Source organism: Phacochoerus africanus, chromosome 5, assembly GCF_016906955.1.
Source record: "Phacochoerus africanus isolate WHEZ1 chromosome 5, ROS_Pafr_v1, whole genome shotgun sequence".
Classification (NCBI taxonomy): domain Eukaryota; kingdom Metazoa; phylum Chordata; class Mammalia; order Artiodactyla; family Suidae; genus Phacochoerus; species Phacochoerus africanus.
Genome location: NC_062548.1, coordinates 12,635,271 through 12,661,465, shown reverse-complemented (window position 1 = coordinate 12,661,465; position 26,195 = coordinate 12,635,271). Strand labels below are relative to the sequence as shown.

The 26,195-nt window shown below is 56.8% G+C and overlaps 1 protein-coding gene across 4 annotated transcripts in view; it reads right to left on the bottom strand.

Annotated features, from left to right (window-relative positions):
- The window catches only part of GTF2IRD1 (GTF2I repeat domain containing 1), a 116,498-nt gene that overhangs the window by 46,867 nt on the left and 43,436 nt on the right, over window positions 1-26,195 (bottom strand). For all 4 annotated transcript variants that reach the window (XM_047779898.1, XM_047779894.1, XM_047779897.1 and 1 more), the window contains exons 7-17: window positions 25,703-25,792; window positions 23,832-23,915; window positions 18,748-18,931; window positions 13,706-13,731; window positions 12,384-12,492; window positions 11,621-11,658; window positions 11,024-11,104; window positions 10,330-10,419; window positions 5,469-5,516; window positions 4,488-4,553; window positions 3,242-3,425 (exon numbers count right to left, since the gene is read on the bottom strand). In XM_047779898.1, the coding sequence (XP_047635854.1) occupies window positions 3,242-3,425; window positions 4,488-4,553; window positions 5,469-5,516; window positions 10,330-10,419; window positions 11,024-11,104; window positions 11,621-11,658; window positions 12,384-12,492; window positions 13,706-13,731; window positions 18,748-18,931; window positions 23,832-23,915; window positions 25,703-25,792 (1,000 nt within the window). The remainder of the gene's footprint in view (window positions 1-3,241; window positions 3,426-4,487; window positions 4,554-5,468; window positions 5,517-10,329; window positions 10,420-11,023; window positions 11,105-11,620; window positions 11,659-12,383; window positions 12,493-13,705; window positions 13,732-18,747; window positions 18,932-23,831; window positions 23,916-25,702; window positions 25,793-26,195) is intronic.

The following is a 26,195-nucleotide window of genomic DNA, read 5'->3' as shown; positions in this document are numbered from 1 at the left end:
AGCACATGGAAGTTCCCAGGCTAGGGGGCTGAATCGGAGCTGTAGCCACCGGCCTACACCACAGCCACAGCAATTCAGGATCCGAGCCCTGTCTGTGACCTACACCACAGCTCACAGCAACACCGGATCCTTAACCTACTGAGCAAGGCCAGGGATTGAACCTGTGTCCTCATGGACATTAGTCAGATTCATTTCCAGTGAGCCATGATGGGAACTCCCAATCTCTCTCAAAATCACCTAGGCCACAGCAGTGACAACACTGGATCATTAAACACTAGGCTATTAGGGAACTCCTAAAATTGATTTTTTTTTTTTTTAAAAAGAAATGAACTCCTGATACAGGCAACCAAAAGGATGAATATCAAAAGTTGAGTGAAAGAAGCCAGACCCAATAAAATACAATTATGATGCCATTTATACAACATTCTGGAAAAGGTAAAAGGACAGAATATTGATCAGCAGTTGCCTGGGGCTTGTGTGGTCAAAAAGGGAGACACAGAAAGCTTTGGGGGTGATGGAACTGTTTCGCATCTTCATGGTGATGTGACTGTATGAGTTTGCCAAAAATCGAAAAGCTGCAGGGAGCTCCCTTGTGGCACAGTGGGGTAAGGACCTAGCACTGTCACTGTAGTGGCTCCACTTGCTGCTGTGGCTCAGGCTTGATCCCTGGCCTGGGAACTTTCACATGCCCAGAAAACTAAAGAGCAGTACATTTCAAAAGGGTGAGTTTTACTGAATGGAAATCAAACTTCAACAAACTCAACACTAAAAAACCCCAACCCATCTTGATCGAACAGCTATGATGTGCCAGGCTCTTTACTAAGCCTTGACCTCCATGGTCACCGCATAAACAGTACAGTGAGCCCCACGGAACACCCTCAGCAACCTGCTCAAGCTCACAGAGTAACAGGAGGAGCTGCCCTCCGCCCCAGGAGACTGTGAGCCACCCCAGTGCCTCCAGGCCTCGGCTTGAGGGGATGGACGGGGCAAGCAGCCCTCGTGTGTTACGCCCCTCCTGAAAGGTGACAGCTCCCAGAGTTCTGTCCCCACCCTGACTTCTCCCCTTGGTCTGAGTCCTGTAACCCACCTGCCATCCCTCCCTGGAAGGCCCCCACATACCTCAAACATAACACACATCAGACCTAGCTCTTGACTTTGGCCTCTGTGCACGTCACCTGCACCTCAAAAGATGACATCGCTGCCATGCCATCTATGGAGCCCCCAACCTTGAGTCATTCAGGCCCCTCTTTCTCTCACACCCCACATGCCATGTATCAGCTACCAGCCCCATCATCAAAATACTGTCTGCAACTGACAACTTTTCACCATTCCACCCCCCCCTTACCAAGTCCAAGAGGCCACTGTGTCCCCCCTGGGCCAGGTACAGCTTCCTCGCTGGTCCCTGTTTCCGCCCCTGCCCACCCTCTTCAAAATCTTCCAGTGAGTTCTCATGAAATTTGAAATAAAATCCAAACTCTTCAAGCTGGCCCAGGACCCTGTATGCTCCAGCTCCTGCTCTCTCCTGGTCCTCAGCATTCACACCCGCCCCTCACGCACTCTGCACCAGTCGCACAAAGGCATGTCCCTGCCTCAGGGCCTTTGCACCTGCTGCTCCCTCTGCTTCAATGCTCTTCCACCAGATATCCACAAGGCTTGCTTCATTAGGTCTCTACTTCAATGTCTCCTCCATAAACAGGTTCCTCCTGCCTCTCTTTGCCCCTTTAACCTCATGATTTTATTTATTCACTTATTTTTTTAACTTTAATTTTTTCCATTATAGTTGGTTTACAGTGTTCTTGTCAATTTCCACCGTACAGCAACGTGACCCAGTCTCACATACATATACACCTTCTTTTTCCCACATTATCTTCCATCATATTCCATCATAAGTGACTGGATACAGTTCCCTATGCTGTACAGCAGGATCTCATTGCTTATCCACTCCAAAGGCAATAGTTTGCATCTATGAACCCCAGAGTCCTAGTCCACCCGACTCCCTCCTCCTCCCCATCTAGTGATTTGAGAGATAAATGCACTAGAGCATTTATTTCTACCTGATACTGCCTTGTGATTTTATTCGGTGCGATCAGCCAATTGGAGGGCAGGACTCAGGGGCCCTCGCTGCTGCATCACTCCTGGCACAAGGTGACCACTCAAGATGTATTTGTGGGAGGGAGGAACCACGTATCCACTGCTGGCATCTCCTGGAGCACCACCCTTTCTGCTTCTCTTAATGCAAACCAGGCCTCAAGAGCGAGCCCCCGCCCCGCACCCCGTCACCGGCCTGCCATCTAGGCATATTTGTTTTTGTTTTCTTTTTACATCCGCACCTGCAGCATATGGAGGTTCCCAGGCTAGGGGTCGAATGTGAGCTGCAGCTGCTGCCCTACCCCACAGCAAGACCACACGGGATCCAAGCCACATCTCTGACCTGCACCACAGTTTGCAGCAACACCCGATCCTTAACCCACTGAATGAAGGCCAGAGATCGAACCCGCATCACTGACACTAGTCAGGTTTTTAACCTGCTGAGCCACAACGGGAACCCCTCTAGGCATGACAAACATTGCGAGGCTCCCAATTTAGGGGCCAGTTACTCCCCTGGGGAGAACAAACCCTTAAGAGCCTCCTCTTTCTTGTCACTTTTAACCAAACTAAGCCTAAATTTACAGTAACACACAGATGCAAAAAACAAAAAACAGGTCACCCGAGGTCCTCCGTCATCTTTTGAAAATACAGTAGCTGCCTCCATTCCCTCCAAAAGGCCTTTCTATCTGAGCTGGGCACACAGGCTGGATATGCTGGAGCTCCCTGGGTTCTTGCAAACCAAAAGCAAATGCCATTGGAAACAGAAGAGACCTGAAACGCCAAAGCCTGATTTTTTAATCCTGAGGTCATAGGGTATTGTCCCCAGCCTGGATGTCCCATGGCCCAGGATACAAACACACCTGACCAGAGGATGCTCAGAACTCCCCAGGAGATCAAGCCCGTGGGCATATTCCCATTTTACACCTGGGCAAACTGGGATCAGGTCTCTTGGGACTGAGAGGGCATCCGTCTGGTTGCTTCCGGTCCTTTGGGCTTGAGCTGGACCTGGGCAACCTCATACCTGCCCAGTGGAAGCCAAACCTCACCTAATGCCCTCCCGCTCCCCAATTTGAACAGGGAGATGGCTACTTGGCGCTGCTGCTGGGTGCCGGGCAAGCCTGGCAGGGCTGCCGGGGACCCGGCCTGGCCTTACCTCTTGATGACAAACTGGATGCTGTTGCTGGCCTCCAGGATCTTGCGGAGCTTGGCGATCCCGAAGCAGTTGGGCCTGCGGAGGGAGATGCCTTCAGGCAGCCCCACCACAAACAGCTCCTCTGGGTACATCAGGAACTTGGAGTAGGGCACCTTGACAGGCTCCGAGATGCCAATGGCCTTGGCTGCAGAGACACGGCTGCTGTAGGGCCACCCGACCTACGGGGCCACGAGCCTCAACTCCCACCTCCCATGTCTGCATGGGGGGCCGCAGGTGCCAGAGCCCTTGTGAAACCCGGCTCTTGGTTGAACCCTCCCGACCGTCCAGAGAGGTAAGTACTGTTAGCCCCCGTCTGCGGGCTCGAGACCCGGAATCCAGAGAGGATGTGACCTGTCTCAAGTCCCAGAGCTGGGAGATGTGAGCCTGAGTCAGCGGGACCCCCAAACCTAGGCTCAGTCCACGGTCCAACAAAGTCCGTGGTTTTGTAGGAAAAAAACCACTGGCGGCTGGTGAGACCTGGCACTGACTCCAGCCAAGTCCACTTGTTCCCATGCTGCCAGAAAGGCCCGCCAGAGGTCCCCTGTGCCACCATAAATACCCCTAAATCCCCTGCAGGGCCCAATACCATGCCTTGGGCACAGATCTGAGTCCCAGGCCAGGCACTGCCACTCACTAGCTGCGGGGCCTTGGACCAGCTATGGCACTTCCCCAGGCCTCGTTTTCCCTCATCTGTAAAATGGGAGAACTGGTGGGAAGCACCCCCCCAGTGCCCGGCCAGCCACGGGGGCGGAACCAAGAGCAGCTTCTGCCCAGCCTCCCGGCCTCGTCCCTGGTCTTTCTAGTAGGAAAGACCTCGAAGGTGTCCTCCAGAGGACCCTGAGTGAGGGTGGTGGGGACTGAGGGGCAGGTACAGCAGACAGAGTGGCCTCTCCCAGCTGGGGCTGAGGCAGACGGCATGTGTGAGCATGCTGACCGAGGCAGCGGGGTGCTGCATTTCAGAAGGCGGGCTTCTCTGGCAGTGCCTGGCTCCCCGGGCAGGGTGCCTGGAGCCCAGAAGGTGGCTGGGCAGCCGTCCCTGCAATGCCCCAGCCCCTACCCAGTGGGTCCCAGCCCTTCTGGCCCCTCCCTCCCCCATCACTGTTGAGGGAGCTGCTGGGATGGGGGCACCAGTCAGGCCTAAATCCCTCGGAAGACGGCAGCTGGAGGGAGGCCGGGCCGGCCAGACCCTGCCTGGCTCCTCGCTCACCGTAGCGCGTGTTGAAAAGCAGCTCCACCTGCTTCCGCAGGGGCCGGATGACGTCACCGTGACTGTCTGGAAGGCAAAGGGCAGCTTGCTGAGCTTCCCTGGGGGGGTGGGGACCCAGCTTCTCACTCAGGTCCCAGTTCTGCTTTTCACCAAGAAAGACCCGAGAAGGCACCTCGGGATGGGGAAGGGTGGTGGTGGCAGGTAACCTTTTTCCTCCGAAGTGGCATGCCCGCACACAGGGCCACAATTCCTGGGCTCAAATACCTGCTTGTGAAAGCGGGTCTAGGGCATCACCAGGCCTGAATGGCAGGTTTCGAGATCTAAGAAGGACCATGGGCCTTTCAATATGAAACTCACTCTAGCCCAGCACAGTGACTTATCCAGTGCATGAGTACTAAGCCTGCCAACTGAGTACGCTGCCACCAAGTGGCAGTGGATATTTGCTAAGAGGTCATAGATTCCCACCCTCCCACCCCTGTATCCTCTGCTAAGCTGGGTTTGGGACTGGGAAAGTGACATTTCTCTCCTTTGACGCCACTCATTCCATTCCAGGGGTGGAAACAGACCCACCTCACCTTGGTCTCCCTGCCTGTCCTACTCCCATGCTCTGCGGGGCGGGACTGAGCAGTGTTCCTAAGACTGAACACGTCTGTCAGACACAAAGCCCATTTTGTGCTTTTAGGCCTGATGATGACTTGCTCAGGAAGACTAGGCTCAGACTTCAGCCTCAGAACCTTTCTGGAAAGCAGGGCGTATGTGAAAACAAAGTAAGAAAGCCCTACAATTTCCTCTTCCAGAAAGAACTGCTCGGGCCCTGACCATGTACCCCCTAGCTCTAGAAGATGGGTTTATAGACCTTCTCCCAACTCAGGCAGCCCACAGGACTGCCACCCCCAAAGTGGGTGCTGGGGAGAGACAAATGGGAGCCTTGGGATGGGGGAGGGGAGGAGACATGGGGGTGAATGGGGAGCAGTGCCTCACCCTCCAGAGGCCTCTCCTCAGGCCGCGGATCCTCGCTGGGGCCTTTATCTGAAAGAGAAAAGGATGCCAGGCAGCCACGTTCATCACCTCCTGCACTGTGCACCCCAAAGTCGGGCCAGACAGGTGGGGAACGGCAGGTCCAGACTCAGGAGTGTAGGAACCTACTCTAGTGCAGTAGGTTAAGGACCCAGTGTTGTCACTGCTGTGGCAGAGGTTTGATCCCTGGCCCAAGAACTTCCACATGCCAAGAGCATGGCCAAAAAAAATGTATTAAAAAAAAAAAAAAAGGGAGTTCCCGTCGTGGCGCAGTGGTTAACGAATCCGATTAGGAACCATGAGGTTGCGGGTTCGATCCCTGCCCTTGCTCAGTGGGTTAAGGATCCGGCGTTGCCGTGAGCTGTGGTGTAGGTTGCAGACGCGGCTCGGATCCCGCGTTGCTGTGGCTCTGGCGTAGGCCGGTGGCTACAGCTCCGATTCAACCCCTAGCCTGGGAACCTCCATATGCCGCGGGAGCAGCCCAAAGAAATAGCAAAAAGACAAAAAAAAAAAAAAAAGGAGTTCCCACTGTAGCTCAGTGGGCTAAGGACCCAACATAGTCTCCATGAAAATGCAGGTTTGATCCCTGGCCTTGCTCAGTGGGTTAAGGACCGGCGTTGCTGCAAGCTGTAGTGTAGGTCACAGATGTGGCTTGGATCCCGCCGTGTTGCTGTGGCTGTGGTATGGGCTGGCGGCTGCAGCTCCAATGCAAAAAACTCAAAGCTCCCCTAGCCTGGGAACTTTCATATGCAGCAGGTGTGGCTGTAAAATTAATGAATTAAAAATAAAATAAACGTTCACCAGCACTGATGTAGGGAATGAAAAGAAAATCAATCTCTTAACCTGACATAGCTAATTTTTGGATATTTTTCTTCCCTCAAACCAGTGATTACGTTGTCAACATGGTCGTAAACAACTCAATCAGTTTTGTGTCTTCAAGACTCTTCCTTGTTGCTTATTTTTAGCGGCTGCGTAAGAGTCCACCAGGAGGGTACTGTTGACGGTTCCGTTACAGAAGGACCAGTTCCAGTTCTTCCTGGTCCTTGTTAACGCTGCCACGAACATCTCTGGGTAGGAAACGTCATCCACATTTTAGACAGTTTCCTTCGACTGGGTTCCTGGATGTCCGGGCCGGGGTGGTGGTGGTGGTGGTGGGGGGGGGTTTGCTCATTTTTACAGCTCTTCAAACGGACCAATTTCTCTAAAAAGCCATTGGCCCATCTGTGTTCCTACCAGCACCATGCATGCCTAGTTGCCAGGTGCTCAGCAAAAGTTCTGTCCAGTCAAAAGGTGCAAGAGATGTTGCTTTGCTAAGTCCCCGTTTCCCTGTGGCTGCACGTGTTTGTTTGCTGTCTCTCTCTCTTTTTTTTTTCCCACTTTTTCAGGGCCGAGGCATATGGAGGATCCCAGGCTAGGGGTTGGACTGGAACTGCAGCTGCTAGCCTACAACCACAGCCACAGCAACGCCAGATCCAAGCTGCATCTTTGACCTGTACCACAGCTCATGGCAATGCGAGCAAGGCCAGGGATTGAACCTACGAGGCCAGGAATCGAACCTGTGTCCTCATGGATGCTAGTCACGTTCGTTTCGGCTGAGCCACGACGGGAACTCCTCGGCCTGAGATCCTGACGTCATCCGAGTCCTCTCATTCCTACGGATGACCCCTTCTGATGGCTCACAGTTGTCCATGTGGAAATCCGTTTCAGAACTGTGCCTGGGACTAACACGCTGGCCACCGTTTGCAATTTGGATAAACCCTCTTCTCCAAGTCTGTCTTCTGTTGTCAGCTCCTTCTCCATCCACTGACTTCCCACCTCCTAAGGATGGTGGATCTTTTTTTTTTTTTCCTTTCTTTTTGGCTGTACTCATGGCATATGGAAGCTCCCAGGCCAGGAATTGAACCTGTGCCACAGCAATGACAATGCCAGATCCTTAATCCACTGTGCTACCAGGGAGCTCCCTGGATGGTGGATCTTAGGTGTTATCTGTCCCGGATTAGACTCATGTTTTTTTTTTTTTTTTTTAAGGGCCACACCTACAGCATATGGAGGTTCCCAGGCTAGGGGTCGTATTGGAGCTACAGCTGCCGGCCTACGCCACAGCCACAGCAATGCCAGATCCAAGCCTCATCTGCGACCTACACCACAGCTCACGGCAACTCGGGATCCTTAACCCACTGAGCGAGGCCAGGGATCAAACCCACAACCTCATGGTTCCTAGTTGGATTCATTTCCACTGTGCCACGATGGGAACTCCTGGGATGAGACCCACGGGAAGCTGCAGGTTACGCGCATGCCCAGCAGCTCTGCAGACCCTTTTCATCTGGCCTCAGAAACCTGGACCCCCAGGTCCTCCTCACTCTCTTGTTTCCAGACCATCCTCCCGACAGAGAAGAGAGAAGCAGATGAGAAGCAGAGACGTTCTGCCTTTCTTCTGTTGCCAATTAACACGGCATCATCCATCTGGGCCTGTAGGAAACCTGCTTCTTTATCTTTCCAGTCACGTGCTCATTTTTTGGGGAGGGGAAGTTTTTTAAAGTGCAGTCAAACATTCACACTATTAGAATAAACACGCATGGACCCACTAGCTGGCAACTGAATAAATGTTAGCATTTTGTCATATTCGCACACGATTTTTTTTTTTTGCACCCAATTTTTGGGATAAAACATTAGCAATACTGTTTTTATGTTTCCAAATTTAGAGAAATGCTATATTGTCCATATCCATCTGCACTTGCTTTTCACACTGAACATGACATTTTGAGATTGCTTTGCACCGTTCTTTAAAAAACCATGCTTTTGCACAGTCTCCATAAGCAATACCCACCCCTCCCCTCCTAATCAAGCCCATACCAGGCAGCACACCCTAGAGAAACAAACGCCAGCTTTCTTCCTGCCCCGGCCCGGCAGCATTTTCCAAACCCAAATCACTAACGTACTAATATCTTTGCTACCATATCTGCAGAACTTCTATATTATCATTTACACACTATTTGTCTTTAAAATGATTCACTTCTTTGTTGTTGTTGTTTTTAGGGCCACACCCACAGCATATGGAAGTTTCCAGGCTAGGGGTCCAATCAGAGCTGTAGCTGCTGGCCTACCCCACAGCCACAGCAACGCCAGATCCAAGCTGCATCTGCCACCCACACTGCAGCTCATGGCAACGCCAGATCCTTAACCCATTGAGCGAGGCCAGGGATCGAACCCTCGTCCTCATGGATGCTAGTCGGGTTCGTTTCTGCTGAGCCATGACGGGAATTCAGAAAATGATTCACTTTTTAAAAGTATTACCTACGTATAATGATACTTATTTCTTTTCTTTCTTTTTTTCTTTTCTGGCTGCACCTGTGGCCTATGATAAGCTCCCAGACCAGCGATCAAATCCAAGCCAGAGTGGAGACCTGCGCCACAGTTTCGGCGATGCTGGATCCTTAACCCACTGTGCCGGGCTAGGGATCAAACCGCCATCTCCACAGAGACCAGCCGGATCACTAACCCACTGGGCCACAGCAGGACCTCCCCTTCTTTCTTTTCTTCCTTTCTTTTTTTTTTTTTTGTCTTTTTGCCTTTTCTAGGGCTGCCCCCGTGGCATATGGAGGTTCCCAGGCTAGGGGTCAAATCGGAGCTGTAGCTGCCAGCCTACACCACAGCTCATGGCAACGCCGGATCCTTAACCCACTGAGCAAGGCCAGGGATCAAACCCGCAACCTCATGGTTCCTAGTAGGATTCGTTAACCGCTGCGCCACGATGGGAACTCTGTCTGCTTATTTTTTATCTATAACAACATCTGTTGAAAATGGATGCAAAAGGGCTGGGCATGTGAGATGCATTCAACTATCCTTTTCAACTCTGTGTGGTTTTGAACATTTCCAACGTAAAGTTTAAAAAACGAAACACACAGAACCCCACCCCATCCCTGCTGCTATCCACCTGCACAACCACTCCACTTGATTAAATTATTACTAGAGTCTGTTTCTGACTTTGTCCCCAGCCTTCCGCTGTCTGTTCTCAGCCTCAAGGTCGGAATACTGTTAAAATGTCCCCCACTCGCACCAGCGCCCCCCACTAGTTTCTGTCTCCTCAGAGTCAAGTCCCCAATCCTTCCTGGCATGTACGCAACCCTGCATGGCCCACCCCGCCACCTCCTGTCTCCCACCTCACTCCTCTCTAGCCACCCTGCCTCCCTGCTCTTCCTTGGACATACTGAGCACAGCCCACCTCAGGGCCTTTGCACATGCTGCTCCCTCTGCCTGGGAAGTTCTGTCCTGATGGCCACATGGCTTCCGCCCGCATGGCCCTCAGGTCTTTGCTCCAATGTCACTTTCTCAGTGAGGTCCTCTCTGACCACTCAAATCCTGTAATAACCACCCGCTCCTGTCCCTGACTCTTCCCCTCCTGCTTCTGTGTCTCCCACAGCACTTACCACCATCTGACTTTCTATTTTTTTTTTTTTTAATTGGCTGGCTTACTATGTGCCTCCCTGCACTGGGATATGAGTCCACAAGGGGACTTCAGTCTACTGGGTTCACTGCTCTGTTCCCAGTACCATGCACGGGACCTGGTACCTAGTAGGTGCTCAATAAACAGTTGTTGAATAAATGAACAAGTTGATCCAAATGGGAAGTTGATCCAAATGGGAGCTCCTGGGAAAGACACAGTAACCAGACCTCATATAACTCAAGGCCTGTTCTGCATTTTCAGAAAGGAACTCAGCCTGGGTTAAGGAGTCAGATATACACTGGCTTTCCTCTAAGGGGGGCAGGGGGCGGGGGGGCACTCAATGCCAAGAAAAGTCTGGGGGCTTCCTGGCCCATTTCTTACCAGTCAGCATCTCCATCCCGTATCCAGAATCTTCTGAGGGCAGATGTCCAGGCATGGAGTCTGTCATTTCCTCAGAGGTTGGGGAAGGGTCTGGAGGCAAAACTCCGAATGATGACAGCATCTTCTGTCCGTCCCACCCCACTGGGGTCCCTCAGGGACCCCAGCCCAGGGACCCACAGAGTCAGACAGGGAAGCCGCACCCGGGACTCAGAAAGGACAGCTGTGCTGGAGGCCAGTGGGGACCAGAGGGGCCTGGAGCTCTTGACTGCCACATGCTGTGCCTCTAGAGGCCAAGAACACAAGCCTCTTCACAGATGTGGAAACTGAGGCTCAGAGGGTTCCAGGTCGGAGTCCAGCTTAGATCCTCTTACTCTGCGGACCTTTTATTCTCCCTCCTCTGCCTCCCAGATCCTGGGGGTCCCGGGCCAGAAAGGGGAAGGCTGGGGACACCTTTAGGAAGGTGGGAGCTGGGATGGGACCCCAGCACGGAGGGCAGACCCGGCTGCAGAGAGCACACGCAGTGCTGCACCCTTTCACAATCAGACCAGAGAAACGGCTCCCCGGAGACAGAGCAGGACAGCCCAGGGCAGGGGCGGGGACATGGGGGTTGTGGCAGGTCCAGGGGCCCTGCCCTGCCTGGGGAGCTGCTCCATCTCTGCCCGGTCAGGTGGGGGGCAGCAGAGTCAGCCCTTACCTGGCACAGTGACCTGAATGATATCCAGGTCCTCTGGCTCAATTTTGATGGGTCTCAGCCCACTCAGCTCCCCGGAGGTTCCTGCGAGGGGGAAATGAGGGATCCGGTCAGGTGTGGGCGTGAGCCTGGCCGGGCAGGGCAAGTCATTCCAGAACATTCTCCTGTCTGTGACTTGTTAGTAGTGCCAGGAAACGTCACATCAGCCCTGGTGCCTGGGCTATAGATGGACCACAATGTACAGACCTGGCAGGTGAGACCCACCTTGCCAAGGACACATGAAGAGGTGGTGATACCAGAAACCAGGTCTCCCAAGGGCCCCCAGAGCCCCCCACATCCCATTTGCCCCTCCCTGGTCTGCTCAGCACCTCCCAGCATGGCCTGGGGGGGGCAGGGGGCCGGGGTGGGCAGAGGGATTCCTTAGTACCCCAGGCTCGTGGTTGGAGCCTGCCTCCTCCCCAGGGCTGCTGAGTGGGGCTGGGGGATGCCCTCCCACTGCACGCACGCACGCACACCACACACACACGGCGGGGCCCTGCTCCACGCGTGACACACACACACACACACACACACACACACACACACGGCCCTGCTCCTCACCTGGCCCGCAGTCCTCTGAGAGACCGCTTTTGTCTGACCTGTGGGGAGGAAGCCAGGACAGGACGTTGCATCAGCCCCAGCTCCACCCACCTCAAGCCATCAGGGGTCCATCCCGCCCCCCACACACCGTTCCCAGTGCCGCACCCCCCACGACAGGTTTCCTGGCTGCCCTATCCTGGGGTGAACTTCTGGGTACCCACCCTCCCCACCGGCTGGGCGCTCCTGAGGCCTGGGCCTGGCCCGTCTTGGAGCCCCACAGCTTAGGACAGCCGGGGTTTGACCAGTGCTGGTTGGGGGGGACGGTGGGAGCTGAGGGGACCGCCAGCCCGGAAAGGGTAGGAAGGCTGGGAAGGAGGCTGGGGAGGGAGGCTGGGCAGGGCCTGCGATGAGGTTCAATTCATTCACAGAACCCTGTCGGGAGAGACCGGGCTGGGTCAGGGGTCCCGGGGTCGAGGGCCCATCCCTGGTCCCCAGGAGCCGGGAGCCTTGGCGGGGGTGGGGCTAAGGGTGCGCCAGTGACCAGGCCATGAGCCGAGGACAAGCCTGAGACCAGGTAACATGTGGCTAGATCCCGACAGGAGACAAGACCCCTCCAGGTGGGAGAATCCTGCAGAGGCTCTGGTCCCCTGAGCCCCCGGCCCGCTGAGTACTGAGGCAAGCGGATGTCCGGAGGAGGGGGCCCCTGGCCAACCCCAGGCCGGGCTCCTCCCCGCAGGTAACGCCACCTTGGCCCAGCTGGGCTGCAGCCAGGGCGCGGCCTCACCGAGCGGTTCCCGCCGGGTCCGGGACGGCAGGACGGGAGGCTTCTGCAGAGGTGTCCTCTGGCGGGCTGGCTGGCTCCAGCTTCGTGGGGTCTTTGGTAAACTTGTTCCCTGGGGGAGGGAGTCGAGGAGGGCAGGGGGGTCAGGGCGCAGGGCCTGCGGCCTCCTCCGCCCTCGGGGCACTGGCAGGGGCCTCTGTGGGAAGCTCCTGGGGGCGCCCCTCCGGTGTGGTCTGGCCTCTGCCCCTCCTTCCCGTGGCCTCCGTGTCCAGCCAAGCCAGGAAGGGCTCCTAGGGAGGGAAGCCTCCTGGGATGAGGAACAAGGGCCCTTGCGCCAGAGGACGCCAGGGATCTGAGAGGACCGGGCGGGAGGAGGGAAAAGCCAGAACAGCCTTCCTGACTCACACACGCTCCTGAGGCTGGAAGGGGAGGGGGCAGAGCCTCCCCCACGGCTGAGCCACGGAACCAACCATTCTTTCGCTGAGTTGCCCCAGGAACCAGAGGATGGTGCTCTTATCACCCCCACTTCACAGATGTGGAAACTGAGGCCCATATGACCTTGCCCAAGGTCACAAAGCCGTGGTGGGGAGTTCCTGTTGTGGCGCAATGGTTAACGAATCCAACTAGGAACCATGAGGTTGCGGGTTCGGTCCCCGCCCTTGCTCAGTGGGTTACCGATCCAGCGTTGCTGTGAGCTGTGGTGTAGGTTGCAGACGCGGCTCGGATCCTGTGTTGCTGGGGCTGTGGTGTAGGCCAGTGGCTACAGCTCCAATATGACCCCTAGCCTGGGAACCTCCATATGCCGCAGGTGCGGCCCTAGAAAAGGCAAAAAGACAAAAAACAAAAAAAAACAAAAACAAAAAAACAAAGCCAGGGTGGGACCCAGGTGCTCCCTTTGCTGCACCTGGCAGAGCCCCCCTCTTCTACCTGAGAGGTTGGCTGCCTACTGGTCACTGCCCGGGCTCTGGGGCCACACACGGGTTTGCAGCCAGGCCCCAGGGCTCGCTAGCTAGACTTCAGGGCAAAGAACAGAAGCCACTTTACAGGGCTGCTGAAAACTAAATTAAATTAGAATGAAATATGCCAGCAGCTTAGGAGAGCACCCGGACATGCTAGTAGTTAGGAAACGGTAACTTTATTCCTCCCCGACCAGGGCATCCCGTGTCTGGAGCGGATGTCTGGACAGTCTCTTGCGCCTGGGAGCTGGGGGCCCTGTGTCCACCCAGGATGCAGAAGCCACACCCAGGGGCCCTCCCCGCAGCTCAAGCACTCTTGGGCCATCCGTTCGGCAGCTTCAGAAGGGCCTAGAAGGTACCCACACGTACCTGTGAAAATTCGCTCATCAAACATCCTGGGGAGAGAGGAGAGACGGGCATGAGAAGGGAGCCGGCACCTAGGTCCCCTCAGTGACGGTCACTTGAGTCGCACATGCACGGCTACTGCTGCAGACCTGGGCACCGGGCTGGCCACACGGAGGGCAGGAGAGGGTGGTCCAGAAAAGCCAGATACCCCAAATAGCCAGCGATCCCGAGCCACTTCTCCTCAGCCAGGGGAAGCACCGGCCAGCCCCTGGGGGTCCGGGGGTTGGGGGGCCTCCTGCAGCCTTGAGCTCTCCTTGGCCACAGCTGGTGGACAACTCACCAGGACTCCAGAGCCTCTGACCCACCATCATCTGTGTCTCAGCGACAGGGGCAGGGATGGGCCCTGCTTCCAAGAAGCTCTCTGTCAATGGCACAAGCCAGGCCTGTCCCAGACTGTAGCCTTGCAGGGCGACATGTGGGACTCCTCGGGGGTGTCTCAGGGAGTCGGGTGTGGCGGGCTCAGGTGGGATGGCTAAGGGGTTGCCTAGGTAAAGGCTCAGGGGAGGGCTGGAGGCGCTCGGGGGGCGGGGCCTTCGGTGCTGTGCTCAGGCCCGACGTCTCCCCGTGGGCAACGGGAAGCCCACGGCATGCACGGCACCATGCGTGACACTCTGTCATCACACAGGATGGATGGGAGGGGGGACAGCTGGGGGCCCAGGGCCACCTGGGGACTCCTGAGTCATCCTGATAAGACACCTGGAATTCTTATTCCAGGAAATCGAGGATGGGGTAAAGGTCGGCGAGGGAGCTGGGGTTACCTGGCCGCCTACCTCCAGGGCTGCTGTTCTTTCTGCTCTACTCCCAGCCCCCACCGGGTGGCCCCCCCATGTGTCGGGGAGCCTCAGGCCGCTGGTCTGGGGAGCCTGCAGAGAGCCAGATGAAGTAGCTGGATGAAGGGACAGGCTCTGGTCGCTAAAGTCAGGCTGCAGAGGTGACACGGGACAAGTGAAGTCCTGCTTGTTGGAGCCCCTTTTTCCCAGAGTTATTCCCTCTGGCTGCCTCTTGGCCTTGGGGGATCCAGACGGAGCGGGGGGCAGGCGGAGTGGGTGCCTCTCAGGATGAGAACAGGATGCCATGCTTGGGGTCTTGCTGCCCCGGTGACTCCAGGCTCTACTTTCGGTCGCTGACCTTGTCTCTGTTTGAATTTCCTGCAGGGCCCCCTTGTCTTTGGACTCAGACAGCGACGGGAGCCTGCCAGCATTGATGGCAGGTTATGTTTACTTATCAAGGAGCACGGGGGAGGGGCCTGTGCCGTCCCCTGGGGGGGCTGCGGGTGGGGGAGAAGGTCTGTGTGGCTCCAGCTCAGTGACAGATGCCCTCACAGGCTGCCTGGCCCGGAAAGCCTGCCTGACGGGCGCTGATCAAGGGTCGCTGTGCATGCTCCCAAGTGCCGGAGTCCCCCTCAGGTCCTTTTTGCCCTTAAGTCCTGCCTTAGGTAGAACTGACACATCCGGCCCTCAGGTGTGAAGACAGCCCTCATTCGGGGGTGTGTCCTGGGGGGAACCAGGGGTTTGGGGGCCAGAGCTCAGCGTGAGCGGGGTCCCAGGGGCCAGGGAGCCCTCTTCTGCTAATAATAAGACCCCCAGGCCTTGTCGAGGGGCTTCTCCTTTGGGCAGGAAGGAACTCGGATCTCTCCGACCCCACAGACACCTGGGCCGAGGCAGAAACTCCACCCCTTGGCTGCTCCCCCAGCCCGCTTTTCTCTGGACTCGCTTCTGCTGGGACCATCTCTGCTGGGAGCACCTCAAATGTCTCACTGGTGAGGAGGGGACGTGTAACACAGGGAAATGTGCTGGGCTCAGAACGGAGCAGCCTGTGTTCGAAGCACCTCGCTCACAGCCATTCAGTCTCCAACCACCACTATGACAGGTGGATAATGGGCCCGATTTTATAGATGAGGAAAGTGAGGCACAGAGCAGGTAAGGCACCTGCCCAAGGACACACAGCTGGGAAGTGGTAGGATTCAGACCCAGGCTGTCAGTGCTACCGCTTATACGTGGGGGGTGAGGTCAAGGAAAAGAACTGCTGTTTACTGAGCATCTACCACGTGCCAGGTGTGTTCCGTCTACTTCATTTCTGTTGAGAAAAACCTGAGACGGGGGCATCATTGTCCCGGTTTTTATTTTTTGGCTGCACCCACAGCACACAGAAGTTCTCATGCCAAGGACTGAACCTGTGCCACAGCTGTGACAATGCCAGATCTTTAAGCACTAGGCCACCAGGGAATTCCTCATTGTCCCTATTTTTACAAATAAGGAAACATGAGGCTCAGAAGAGAAGCACACAGCTCATGACTTCAAGCCCAGTCTGCCCGATGCCAAGCTTCCTCCTCCAGGAAGTCCCAGAGGCTTGCTGCTCAGAGGCCACTCTGTCTACACCTGGAAACATGCTGTTGTCATGCTCCCTGAACTCAACACGGAAGTCACCATCCCCCATGACTGGCGGTAGCTGCTGGGGGCAGGGGGGGACGATGCCTTGAAGTCCTCTGTAGAGCCCAGGGCAGGGCTGGGCCTGCGGGAGGCGCTCAGCAAATACTGGTGAGGAATTAAATGAGCTACAGTTTGGATCAAGGGAGATGAAAGTCAGTCACAGCGCGGACTCAAATACCAGGATCAGGTAGGTAAGAGGACACTGGGAAGGCCCTCCTGCCTTCTGCTCCCCTAGCCCCTGCCTCGCTACCAAGAAGTCAACTGAAGGAAAAAGACTGAGGCAGAAGCCAGAGAGATTTCAGCGAGACAACAGGAGGCACTGCCAGACAGAGGGGAGACTGATTTCAATTCACCTCCAGAATGATTCAGCCCGGGGGGACAACCCCTCCCCATAGGCATCGTGAGGGCACAAGGGACGGCTTGGAGGTGGTCCCTCTGCTGTAAGTGACCAGCGTGATGGAGGGCTGCTGAGGGGCACTGAAAGTCACGGAACCACCTGCTGTGGGGGGGGAGAGTCTTTCCGAGTGAGGAGAGGGGAGGGCACCTAGACAGACAAGTCCGCCTCGAAAGGCACGGCCAAGACAGGTGGGAGGGAGGAGGGGGAGGAGCTGCAGGCAGAGGCAAGGGCTTCGGGCTCAGAGGCAGGAGAACCAGGAGGGACAGGGGAGCGGCCCCAAGGCCATCACAGCGGCTGCCAGGGCACCTGCGTGGTACGCTGGGAGCTGCTGCACTGGGGGTACACGGAGAGCCAGGGGAGGCGAAGGGTTCTGAGCAGGAGTCCCCGCATCAGAGCTGACTTTGAGTCCCCTCCCTGGCCCACCCACCTCCCGGCCACTCCCAGCCTCCTCCACCAATGGCCCCTGCTCATCCCCGCCCCAGCCTCTAACATGGGGATCCCAGGGGCCACCTGGACCCCCTTCTCTTCTCGCCGCTTTTTCCCACCTGCTCTGTGATCCCTTCCTGGCCCAAGATGCCAACGCTCAGATTTTTATCTCCAACCCCGACCTCCCTCCCGAGCTTCTGACATCTTAGCTCGGCCTCTGAAAATTCCATCTCCTAAGCGTCTCCAAGGTGAACTCACTCAGAAACACAGGGGACCCTGGCCTCCCCACTCCCCTCCACATTCCACCTGCCGGCCCACCCCCTCGCAGCCCAGATTCTACCCCCAGTCCCGCTACTCTTCTCCCTCCGCGCACCACGGCCGCAGTGGCTTCCGTGCCAGTCTTTCACCTCTGCTTCCTAGAGTTTGCTGCCCCCACCCCTGGCAGCCAGAGGGCCCAGCAGACCCTGGCTCTGGCATCCAGCAATCCTGCAGAGGCCTCTCCAAGGCTCTGGAATCACTCTTCGCTCTGAGTCACTCGCCACCCCTTTCCCCCTCGGGCATCTGGGCTGCTCACTGAGGACAGTCCTTCACCAGACTCTGCCCAGCTCGGTGCAGGTGGACCTTCTCAACCTCCCCGCTCTGGCCCAGCCAGCAGGACCTTCTCACAGAGGCCCCCGGACTCCCCTCAACAGGCCCCCAGCACGTCCCTCTCCTGTTACCCTGTTTGTTTCCTAAGCTCTAAGAAACTGGATGGCATGAGTGCAGATCTGCACAAGCACTTTCATCCGTCCATCCACCCACTGCACGGATAAGGCTGGCCTCTGCCACATCCCGGGGACGGCGGGGGGCACTAGGGGTTCAGCAAAGAGCCACAAAGGCCTGGCTTATGGTCTAGGGGCAACAAAAAAGCAAGCAGGCACGGGAGTCCCTGCCCATGCTGGGAGCCCCCCCACCCCCAGAGCACACGGACAGAGACCTGGGAAGGGTCTGGGGCAGTCAGGATGCTGGAGGAATGGCCTCTGGCCAGCCTCCATCTCTAACCGCTTAGGAGGAAGCATCCCAGGAAGTTGGGCTTTGCCTGGAGACACTGATGCTTGCTTGGTGGCAAGTCTCCCGCCAGAGGTGGGAGACAGGGGACTGGGGGGTGGGTGTCAGCAGGCATGGCGGGGAGGGCGGGGATACAGTGTGTGCGGGCTGCTGCAGTTCTGGAGCCCATCATGCTGTGCCTTCTCCCACCCGCCCACGCACTGCTGCACAGGGAGACCGGCCACCTGGAGGACAGGGAAGGTGGACAAACTCCCAGCAGGCAGGGAGCCCCCTGGGAGGTGCGGAGGGGGAGAGGCCAGCCCAGCCCCACCTGAGCTCAGGCAGCTAAGTGCGAACAGCCTTAGGTCATCTTCAGGGGCAGGAAAGCATCCCTGGCTAAGAACTTGCTCAGGCCAGGAGCTACGCCTCCATTTCTCCATTCAATCTTCAGAAGAGGCCGAAAGGAGGAGGCCACACAGCTGTCAGGTTACAGAACCCCTTGGCTCCACCCCTGTCCCACTGTGGCCCAGCCCCAGCACCCTCGCACCTCAAGCCCAGGTCCGGCTCCAACACCCTGAACCCCACCCCAACACCTGACGCCCCAAGCCTAGGCCAAGCCCCGACACCCCAGCACCTCAAGCCCAGGTCCAGCCCTGATAGCCCACCCTGACACCCCAAGCTCAGGTCCAGCCCCAACAGCCCAGCAGCCTAAGCCCAGGCCCCTGCACCTCTTAATGACGAAGTGGATGCTGTGCCGCTCCTCCAGGATCCGCTTCAGCTTGGGGACCCCGTAGGTGCAGGGGCGCTTGAAGGGGATCTTGTCCGGGATGCCCACGATCTCCACGGCCTCCGGGTCGCAGGCGATCTTCCTGTAGGGGACGGGGACCATGTGGTCCAGGCCCAGGGCTTCCGCTGGAAGGGCAACGGCAAGGCTGAACTGAACGCGGGATGGAGGCCGCGGGACATGCAGGGCCCCAGGGCCTGCTCATCACTGCCTCCCGCCTCCCAGGCACCACCCTGGCCACACGGAAGCCAGAGGGACCCTCCCCAAACGCCAGAAGCATCACTTCTCTCTTTAAAAACATGCCTGTGGGCTCTCATCTCACTCCGAGATGGCCAAAGTCCTACAAGGCTCTATGTGACTGCGACCCCCTCACCTCTGACCTTATCTCCGTCCTCTCGCACCCCCGCTCGCTCCCTCTCTCTGGCCTCCTTGTTGCTTCCCCAACATCCCAGGCACACACCCAACCCCAGGGCCTTTGCACCTGCTCTTTCATCCACTGAGACCCTCTTCTCCCAGATCCCATACCCTTCCCCCCTCCCTCTCTATTCAAATGTCACCTCGGGAGCCCATAACAGCCCCTTCAACCCCTTCTTACTCCGGACCTGCTTTACGTTCCATTCCTCATTTATTATAACCTGACATCACAAATACATTCATCTGTGCATCGGTTCACTGTCTGGAACCTAAACGGGGCAGGACACAGAGGAGCCACTCCCTGCACACTGGGGAGTGGGCGAGCGGCGGAGGGAAGCTTCCCGGCTCAAGGTGGGCTCTTGGCGTGTTGCCTCTAGTCCGTACCGGTGTGCCCTTTCCTCCAGGGAGGGGCCCGGCACTCTGCACACTCAGTGACGTAAGTGAGACACCACTGAAAGCTGACAGCTTTGCCAACAGCAGGGTAGACAGAATCCGGGCTCAGGAAGTAGTTATCTGCTTTTTTCTTCCAAACCATTAGGTTTGGTGCTGTGCCATCTCAGTCATTCCCTCACACCCCGGCTCCGCCTTTTCATTCAGTCACTCACCAAGTCCTTCTTTTTTGTCTTTTTAGGGCTGCACCTGCAGCATATGGAAGTTCCCAAGCTGGGGGTCGAATCAGAGCTGCACCTACCGGCCTACACCACAACTACAGTAATGCAGGATCCGAGCTGGGTCTGCAACCTACACCACAGCTCATGGCAACGCTGGATCCTTAACCCACTGAGCAAGGACAGGGATCGAACCCACATCCTCACAGACACTAGTCGTATTCTTAACCCACTGTGCCACAGTGGGAACTTCTCACCACATACTTCTGAGCACCTACTGTGTGCTTGCTGGTACTTTCATGAGGCCCCGTTCTCCCCAAGCCTTGGGAGATGAGCTGGGCCGGGGGCCGAGTGTACACGTCACTCTTGCCTGGTCACTCCAACCTCTCCCAAGGGTCCTGCACCTCCCGGCTGCTCCTCAGGCCCCTCCCCATCCTGGCCTTGACCTCGGGCCACACCAGGCTTTGTCTGTGTCCAGACAAGTGCCAGCCCAGAGCTGGATCCCCCTGCAGCCGCACCTGGACCAGGGCGGGGCAGAGTCGCCGGTTGGACCTCTCCCTGGGGCACCGCCAAGGCTGTTTCTCTGTTGCTGCGGCCCTGGTCTGCGTTGGTGGCGCTGGCAGCCAGATCCCACTGTGCAGCCACACTTAGCTCGCTGTCTAATTAAACCCTCGAAATCGCAACAGCTGTCAAAGCATTTCTTCCCTCCACCGCCGGCGTCACCAGCCAGCCCCAGCCCCAGCCCTTGAGTGACGGGTGCTTGGGTTCTGCGCGTCTACGCAACTCCATCTCCCTGCGGCTACACCTGACTTGCTGGCCTGTCTTTTCAGTGGCAAGAAGATCCAGGGCACAGAAGCCCCGGCCCACTTGGCCTCTGGGCACTGCCCGCAGGGAAGGGGAGGATGAAGCCGCCATGCATGATCCTGGGACCTCCGTGTCGTCTCAACCTCTTTCCAGGTGACAGAGACGCTGAGGCTTCCTGAAGGCTGGGGTCCCCCCATTTCTTTTTTTCTCTCTCTGCACTCCCAGCTCCATTGCTGGCCCATTTCACCCAGATCTGGTGGCTGAAACGGCAGAACTAGGAGCAGGATCTGCTTGGCCAGGGTCTGCAGCATGCCTCAGGCTGCCGAACAAGGTCCCCGCCCACCCCCAGGACCCCCAGCACATGGCGGGAGAGGGAAGCTTCTCCCCAGGGCAGCTGAAGGGACAGCTCAGAGGAAGCTCTGGCCTGAGGAAGGCAGGATCTCCGCCACTCCAAGCCCAACGCTCCTTGGTCTTGGCCGTGGGGATGAGCCCCAGTGCTGATCTCCAGGAAAGACCCAGAATCCCAGAAACACCCACCATGTACAAGAGGCTGGAAAACCAGCAGCTGCCAGTCTGCTCCGGCAGAAGCCGCCCCACACGGACAGAGCCGGCCCTCCCCTGCTCCCCTCGCCCTACTCCCCATCCAGCTCCCAGCCCCCTGGGGAGGAGAGAAGGCACTGCCAGCCTGGCTCAGCCCCACCCCAGCCAGGAAGACCCTCCGCCAAACCCACGCGCGTGCGCAGGCTTCCCCAGCCGCAGGGTGGGTCAAACAACACCTCCTCCACGAAGCCACCCCTGACTCTCCAAGCCGTTGAGACCTCGCCTCTGAGCTGCCCTCCTTCCCAAGGGCCCCCACCCCTGCACGCTCAACACACTAAAATGTACCACTGTGTATGGCGCACTGATGCAGGCACCTCTTCAGGCACCTGCAGAAGCACCTTGAGACGAGAGTTGGCCTGAGTGCCTGGCACGCATGGCTGAGAAGTAAGCAAACTGGTAAACGTGTGAGAACCAAAAAAAAAAAAGGGGGGGGGGGAAAGCAAGTGGGACTGTGACAGAGTCTTCAACTCCTAAAACCTGGTCACTGCCTGAGTGACAGGGTGAGAGGGGGTCTTTTGTGATTCCTAACGAGCCCCTTTCAACCCACCTGAGCTTATGCCAGTGAGGTAGCTCTGAGGGCAAAGGTGGGCCCCTAGGTAGGCTTCGGAATGGGTGCTGGTTGCCAGAGGAACCAAACCCGTGATTAGAAGCCTGGAGCTTCCCCTCGCCCTGTGGGAGTGAGAGGGGCTGGAGCCTGAGCTAACTGTTACCGGCCAGTGGTTACATCGGTCATGCCGACTGCAGGGAACCTCTGCCAAAACTCTAAAAGAAGGGGTTCAGAGAGCTTCTGGGAGGAAGATCATGTGCCAGGAAGGTGGTCCGTCCCAAAGGCCACGGGAACAGAAGTGCCTGTGCTCGAGACCCTCCCAGACCTCGCCCTAGGTACCTCTTCATCTGGCCGTGCATCTGTATCCTCGATGATAAACGGGGCAACAGACGCAACGCGTTTCCCCGAGTTCCGGGAGCCGCTGCAGCAAAGGGCCAAACCCCAGGAGGGGGGCGCGTGGGAACCATGAGCGTGTAGCCAAGTCGGACAGAAGGGTGGGTTCCCTGGGGTCCCACCACATGGGACCGGCTTCTGAAGTGGGGGCAGTCTTAGGGGACTGAGCCCTTAACCAGCGGGGTCTTGCGTTAACTCTGGGCAGTTAGCGTCAGAGCTGAATCGAATTATAGGCCCCCCAGCGGGTGGGAACAGAGAAGGAGGGTGGCTTGGCATGGAAAATTCGCACGTCTGGTGTCAGAAGTGTTGTGAGTAGAGAAAGAGGGTTTTTTGTTTCCTTTCGTTTTTTCATTTTTTTTGGCTGCCCCGCGGTATATGGAGTTCCTGGGCCAGGGATCAGATCTGAGCCACAGGAGCAGCTGAAGCCGCAGCTGTAGCCACACTGGATCCTGAACCCACTGTGCCAGGCCGGGTATGGAACCTGCATCTCAGCGCTCCCAAAACACCACCGATCCCATTGCATCACAGCGGGAACTCCAGTTTTTTGGTTTTGTTTTTAAAGCTAAGCAGAAAGGGAGGGAGGAAGGAAAAGGATGAGAAAAAAGAGATGAGAGAGAGAGGGAAGCAGAGGCCAGGAGAGAAGAGGGCAAGCCCGGCAGGTCTGACCTGGTCACGGTAAAAGGCCAGGGTCAGGGAGGGAGACTGCCAACTCCAGGGCATCCGGCAAGCGGCCATGGACTCCCAGGGCAGTGCTCTCCCCCAGCCCCTCCTGTGGTCCCATCCTGCCCAGCAGCTCCCCCCAGAGGGGCTGCACAATTCAGGTGGTGTTCCATGACGCCACACCCACATGCTGAGTAGTCTCGGGTACCTGCGGCATCTCCCCAGGGACTGAAAGTCACCCACCCTGGCCCAGGCCACGCTGCAGGTGTAGGAGGCCACGCGGGGTTCCCAGGACCCAGGGTGGGAAGGGCTCCCAGGCCGGTCTGCCCCTGCTCTGCAGCCAAGCAGCGGCCACTCTTTTCACTTGGCTGAAGCTCTGCCCCACGGGGGACACACCCCTGCCCCAGAGCATCTGTTGCCCGGAGTGTGGTGAGCAGACACCTGCACCGAGCTCGGCTCAGTCCTGGGTGCTGGTGACACAGAGGGGCCAGAGCAGTCCTGGTTCTCATGGGGGCAGATACAGACAAGGCACATCGAGTGTGTGACACGGAACAGAAAGACATCGGGGCTTTAAGGGCCCGGGTTAAGTCTTCAAGGACAGGTGGGCGTGTGCCTGCAAAACATGCAAAGGGCAAGCGGGGCAGGGGGTACGGTGCGAGCAAAGGTAAGGAACGTGCAGACAGGTGAGGCCGACGGCCGTTTTCTGGGCCCTCAGGACGGTCCTCTAGATGGGCAGCCTGCCCCCCACCCCCACCAGCCTGCCTGCCGACAGGTGACTCAAGGCCTGGGGCGCTGCCATCAGTCCCGCCCCCCCCAGAGAATCTGCAAGGGAAATATTGACACAACCACCCCCAACCAGACAGGAGATGACATTCGTGTTGATGGCACGCGGGTGCCAGCATATGGCTCCCGCTGTCGTGTTGGGGAACACGAGTGATTGCCACATAATGAGATGCTCAGCGCGCTGCTGGGGCCACGCCGCGGCCCGTGCCGCCCACTCACCATATCTGCTGTTAAACAGGATCTGCACGCACTCCCGGAGCGTGTTGATGTCCTCGGTTTCTTTTATGAAGGCGTCCCACTTCTCTATCAAAACACGGGAGGCACCAGTGAGGGGCCGTCGGCGCAGGGACTCCACAGCCTGGCTGCCTCTTGCCTCTCTGGCCACCCCTGCGAGCAGCGTATTTTGTGTGGGCTCAGCTGGACCACCCTGGGCCTCTCCTGAGCCTTGACCTTGAAAACCGAAGCCTCATGTCTCGTGCACCTCGGGTCTCACCCGGTTTTGACTCCCATCGGCGTCCCTTGAACCCTCAGTCTTGGTGGCCTCTCCCATAAAATCAGTCTCTGCCTCCATCTAATAATAATAACTAGAGCAATCGTTGGGTTCATAAAAATGATAATAATAGCATCTTTAGCAAGTGCTCATCTGTGCTAAAGACTTTATATAATAGAATAAAGAGCCTAGTTAATCCCTCAGGACAACGTGTAAACAGAGATGCTATTCCCATTCTGCTGATGGGAAAACTGAGGTTCAGAGAGGCTGAGTAACTTGCCTGCGATCACCCAGGTAGGACAGGGGTGAGAGCCTTTCTCGGCCTGTATCCCTTGCCCAGCATGGCCTCCCACAGTGCTGCTCCGCCTGGACATCCAGGTCCCCTCCCTGGCAGCGATGCACCTTTTTTAGCAGGGTGAGGTCTCTATTCTGATCCCAGGAATCTAATTTTCTTTCTTTTTTTTTTTGTCTTTTTAGGGCCACACTTGCGGCACATGGAAGTTCCCAGGCTAGGGGGTCGAATGGGAGCCGCCACTGCCAGCCTACACCACAGCCACAGCAACACCAGGTCTGAGCTGTGTCTGTGACCGACACCACAGTCCCAGCAATGTTGGATCCTTAACCCACTGAGCGAGGCCAGAGATCAAACCCGTGTCCTCATGGATACTAGTCACGACAGGAGCTGGCCCAGGAATCTAGGTTTCTTAAAGAACTTCTCATTGAAGGCGAGCTTGAGACCTCCACAAGGCAAAAAATGCTGTAAAGTCTTACTTCGCCTTTGGGTATAAGTGAAATATACCCAAATCTTCCTGTTCTCTGTACTCTGCAAGGTCCCTTTTTTTTTTTTTTTGGCCACGCCCATGACACGCAGAAGTTCCTGGGCCAGGGACTGAACTCAAGCCGTGGCAGTGACTTAGGCTGCTGCAGTGATAACACCAGATCGTTAACCCACTGTACCACCAGGGAACTCCTGCGTAGTACTTTTAAAATCTGTCCACATATTTTTTTTGACGCTCAAGCCCTCATGAGGTGGAATTTTTTTTTTTTTTTTTTGCTTTTTAGGGCTGCACTTGCAGCATGTGGAGGTTCCCAGGCTAGGGGTTGAATGAGAGCTACAACTACTAGCCTACACCACAGCCACAGCAATGCAGGATCCGAACTGCATCTATAACCTACGTCACAGCTCATGGCAATGCCAGATCCCCAATCACTGAGCGAGGCCGGGGATCGAACGCACATCCTCATGGATGCTCGCAGGACCCATTTCTGCTGGGCCACAACGGGAAGTGCACCCAGCTGACACCTTGATTCCAACCTCATGAGAGATGCTGGGCCAGAACCACCCGGCTAAGCTGCTCCCAAATTCCTGAGCCACAGAAACTGCAAGGTATCCCTATGCGTCACGTCAAGCGACGTGTGGGGGCAATTCGCTACGCAGCAGTGTGTAGCTGTGACGCTCTGGTTTTCCTCACAAGTCCCTGGTGCAGAGCTGTTCCTCCTTTCTCTCCCAAAGCCCTGGGGGCAACGTGGACGTCAGCAAGCACAACCCCAGTCCTGGATGCCCACTCTGGTCAGGGTGCTGCCACAGGCACCGTCCTACCTGACTTATCGTGGACGATGGAGAAGAGGATGCGCTTAGAGGCGTGGACGTTCTGGATGAGAGGACCGCCAGGCCCGGGGGGCTTCTGTCCTGGACAAGGGAGCAGAAAGGTACAGGTTCAAGGTGGGCCCCAAGAGGGGTCCCCCAGATGGGGCCTGAGTGCACAGACCAGATAACAGGCTGAGCCCCGTGACCGTGAACTCAAGGCAAGTTCCCTGACCAGAGGCCTGAGACATTCTTAGCAGAGTCCACTGCCTGAACGGCAGAGGAGGGAAGGCAGGACGCCTGAGGTCACCCTTTACAGGTGGAGACACTTGCCCCAGGCATAGAGGTCCCATCCCCCTGGTCAGCCCATACACGTGTGGAGGAGAGAGGTGTCCCTTCTGCTCCTTCTCATAATAACAAAAATAGGTACAACTTATAGGCACCTACTATGTGCCAAGCTCTGGACTCGGTGCTTTAACAGCACAGTTCTCAAACTTGAGGACACATG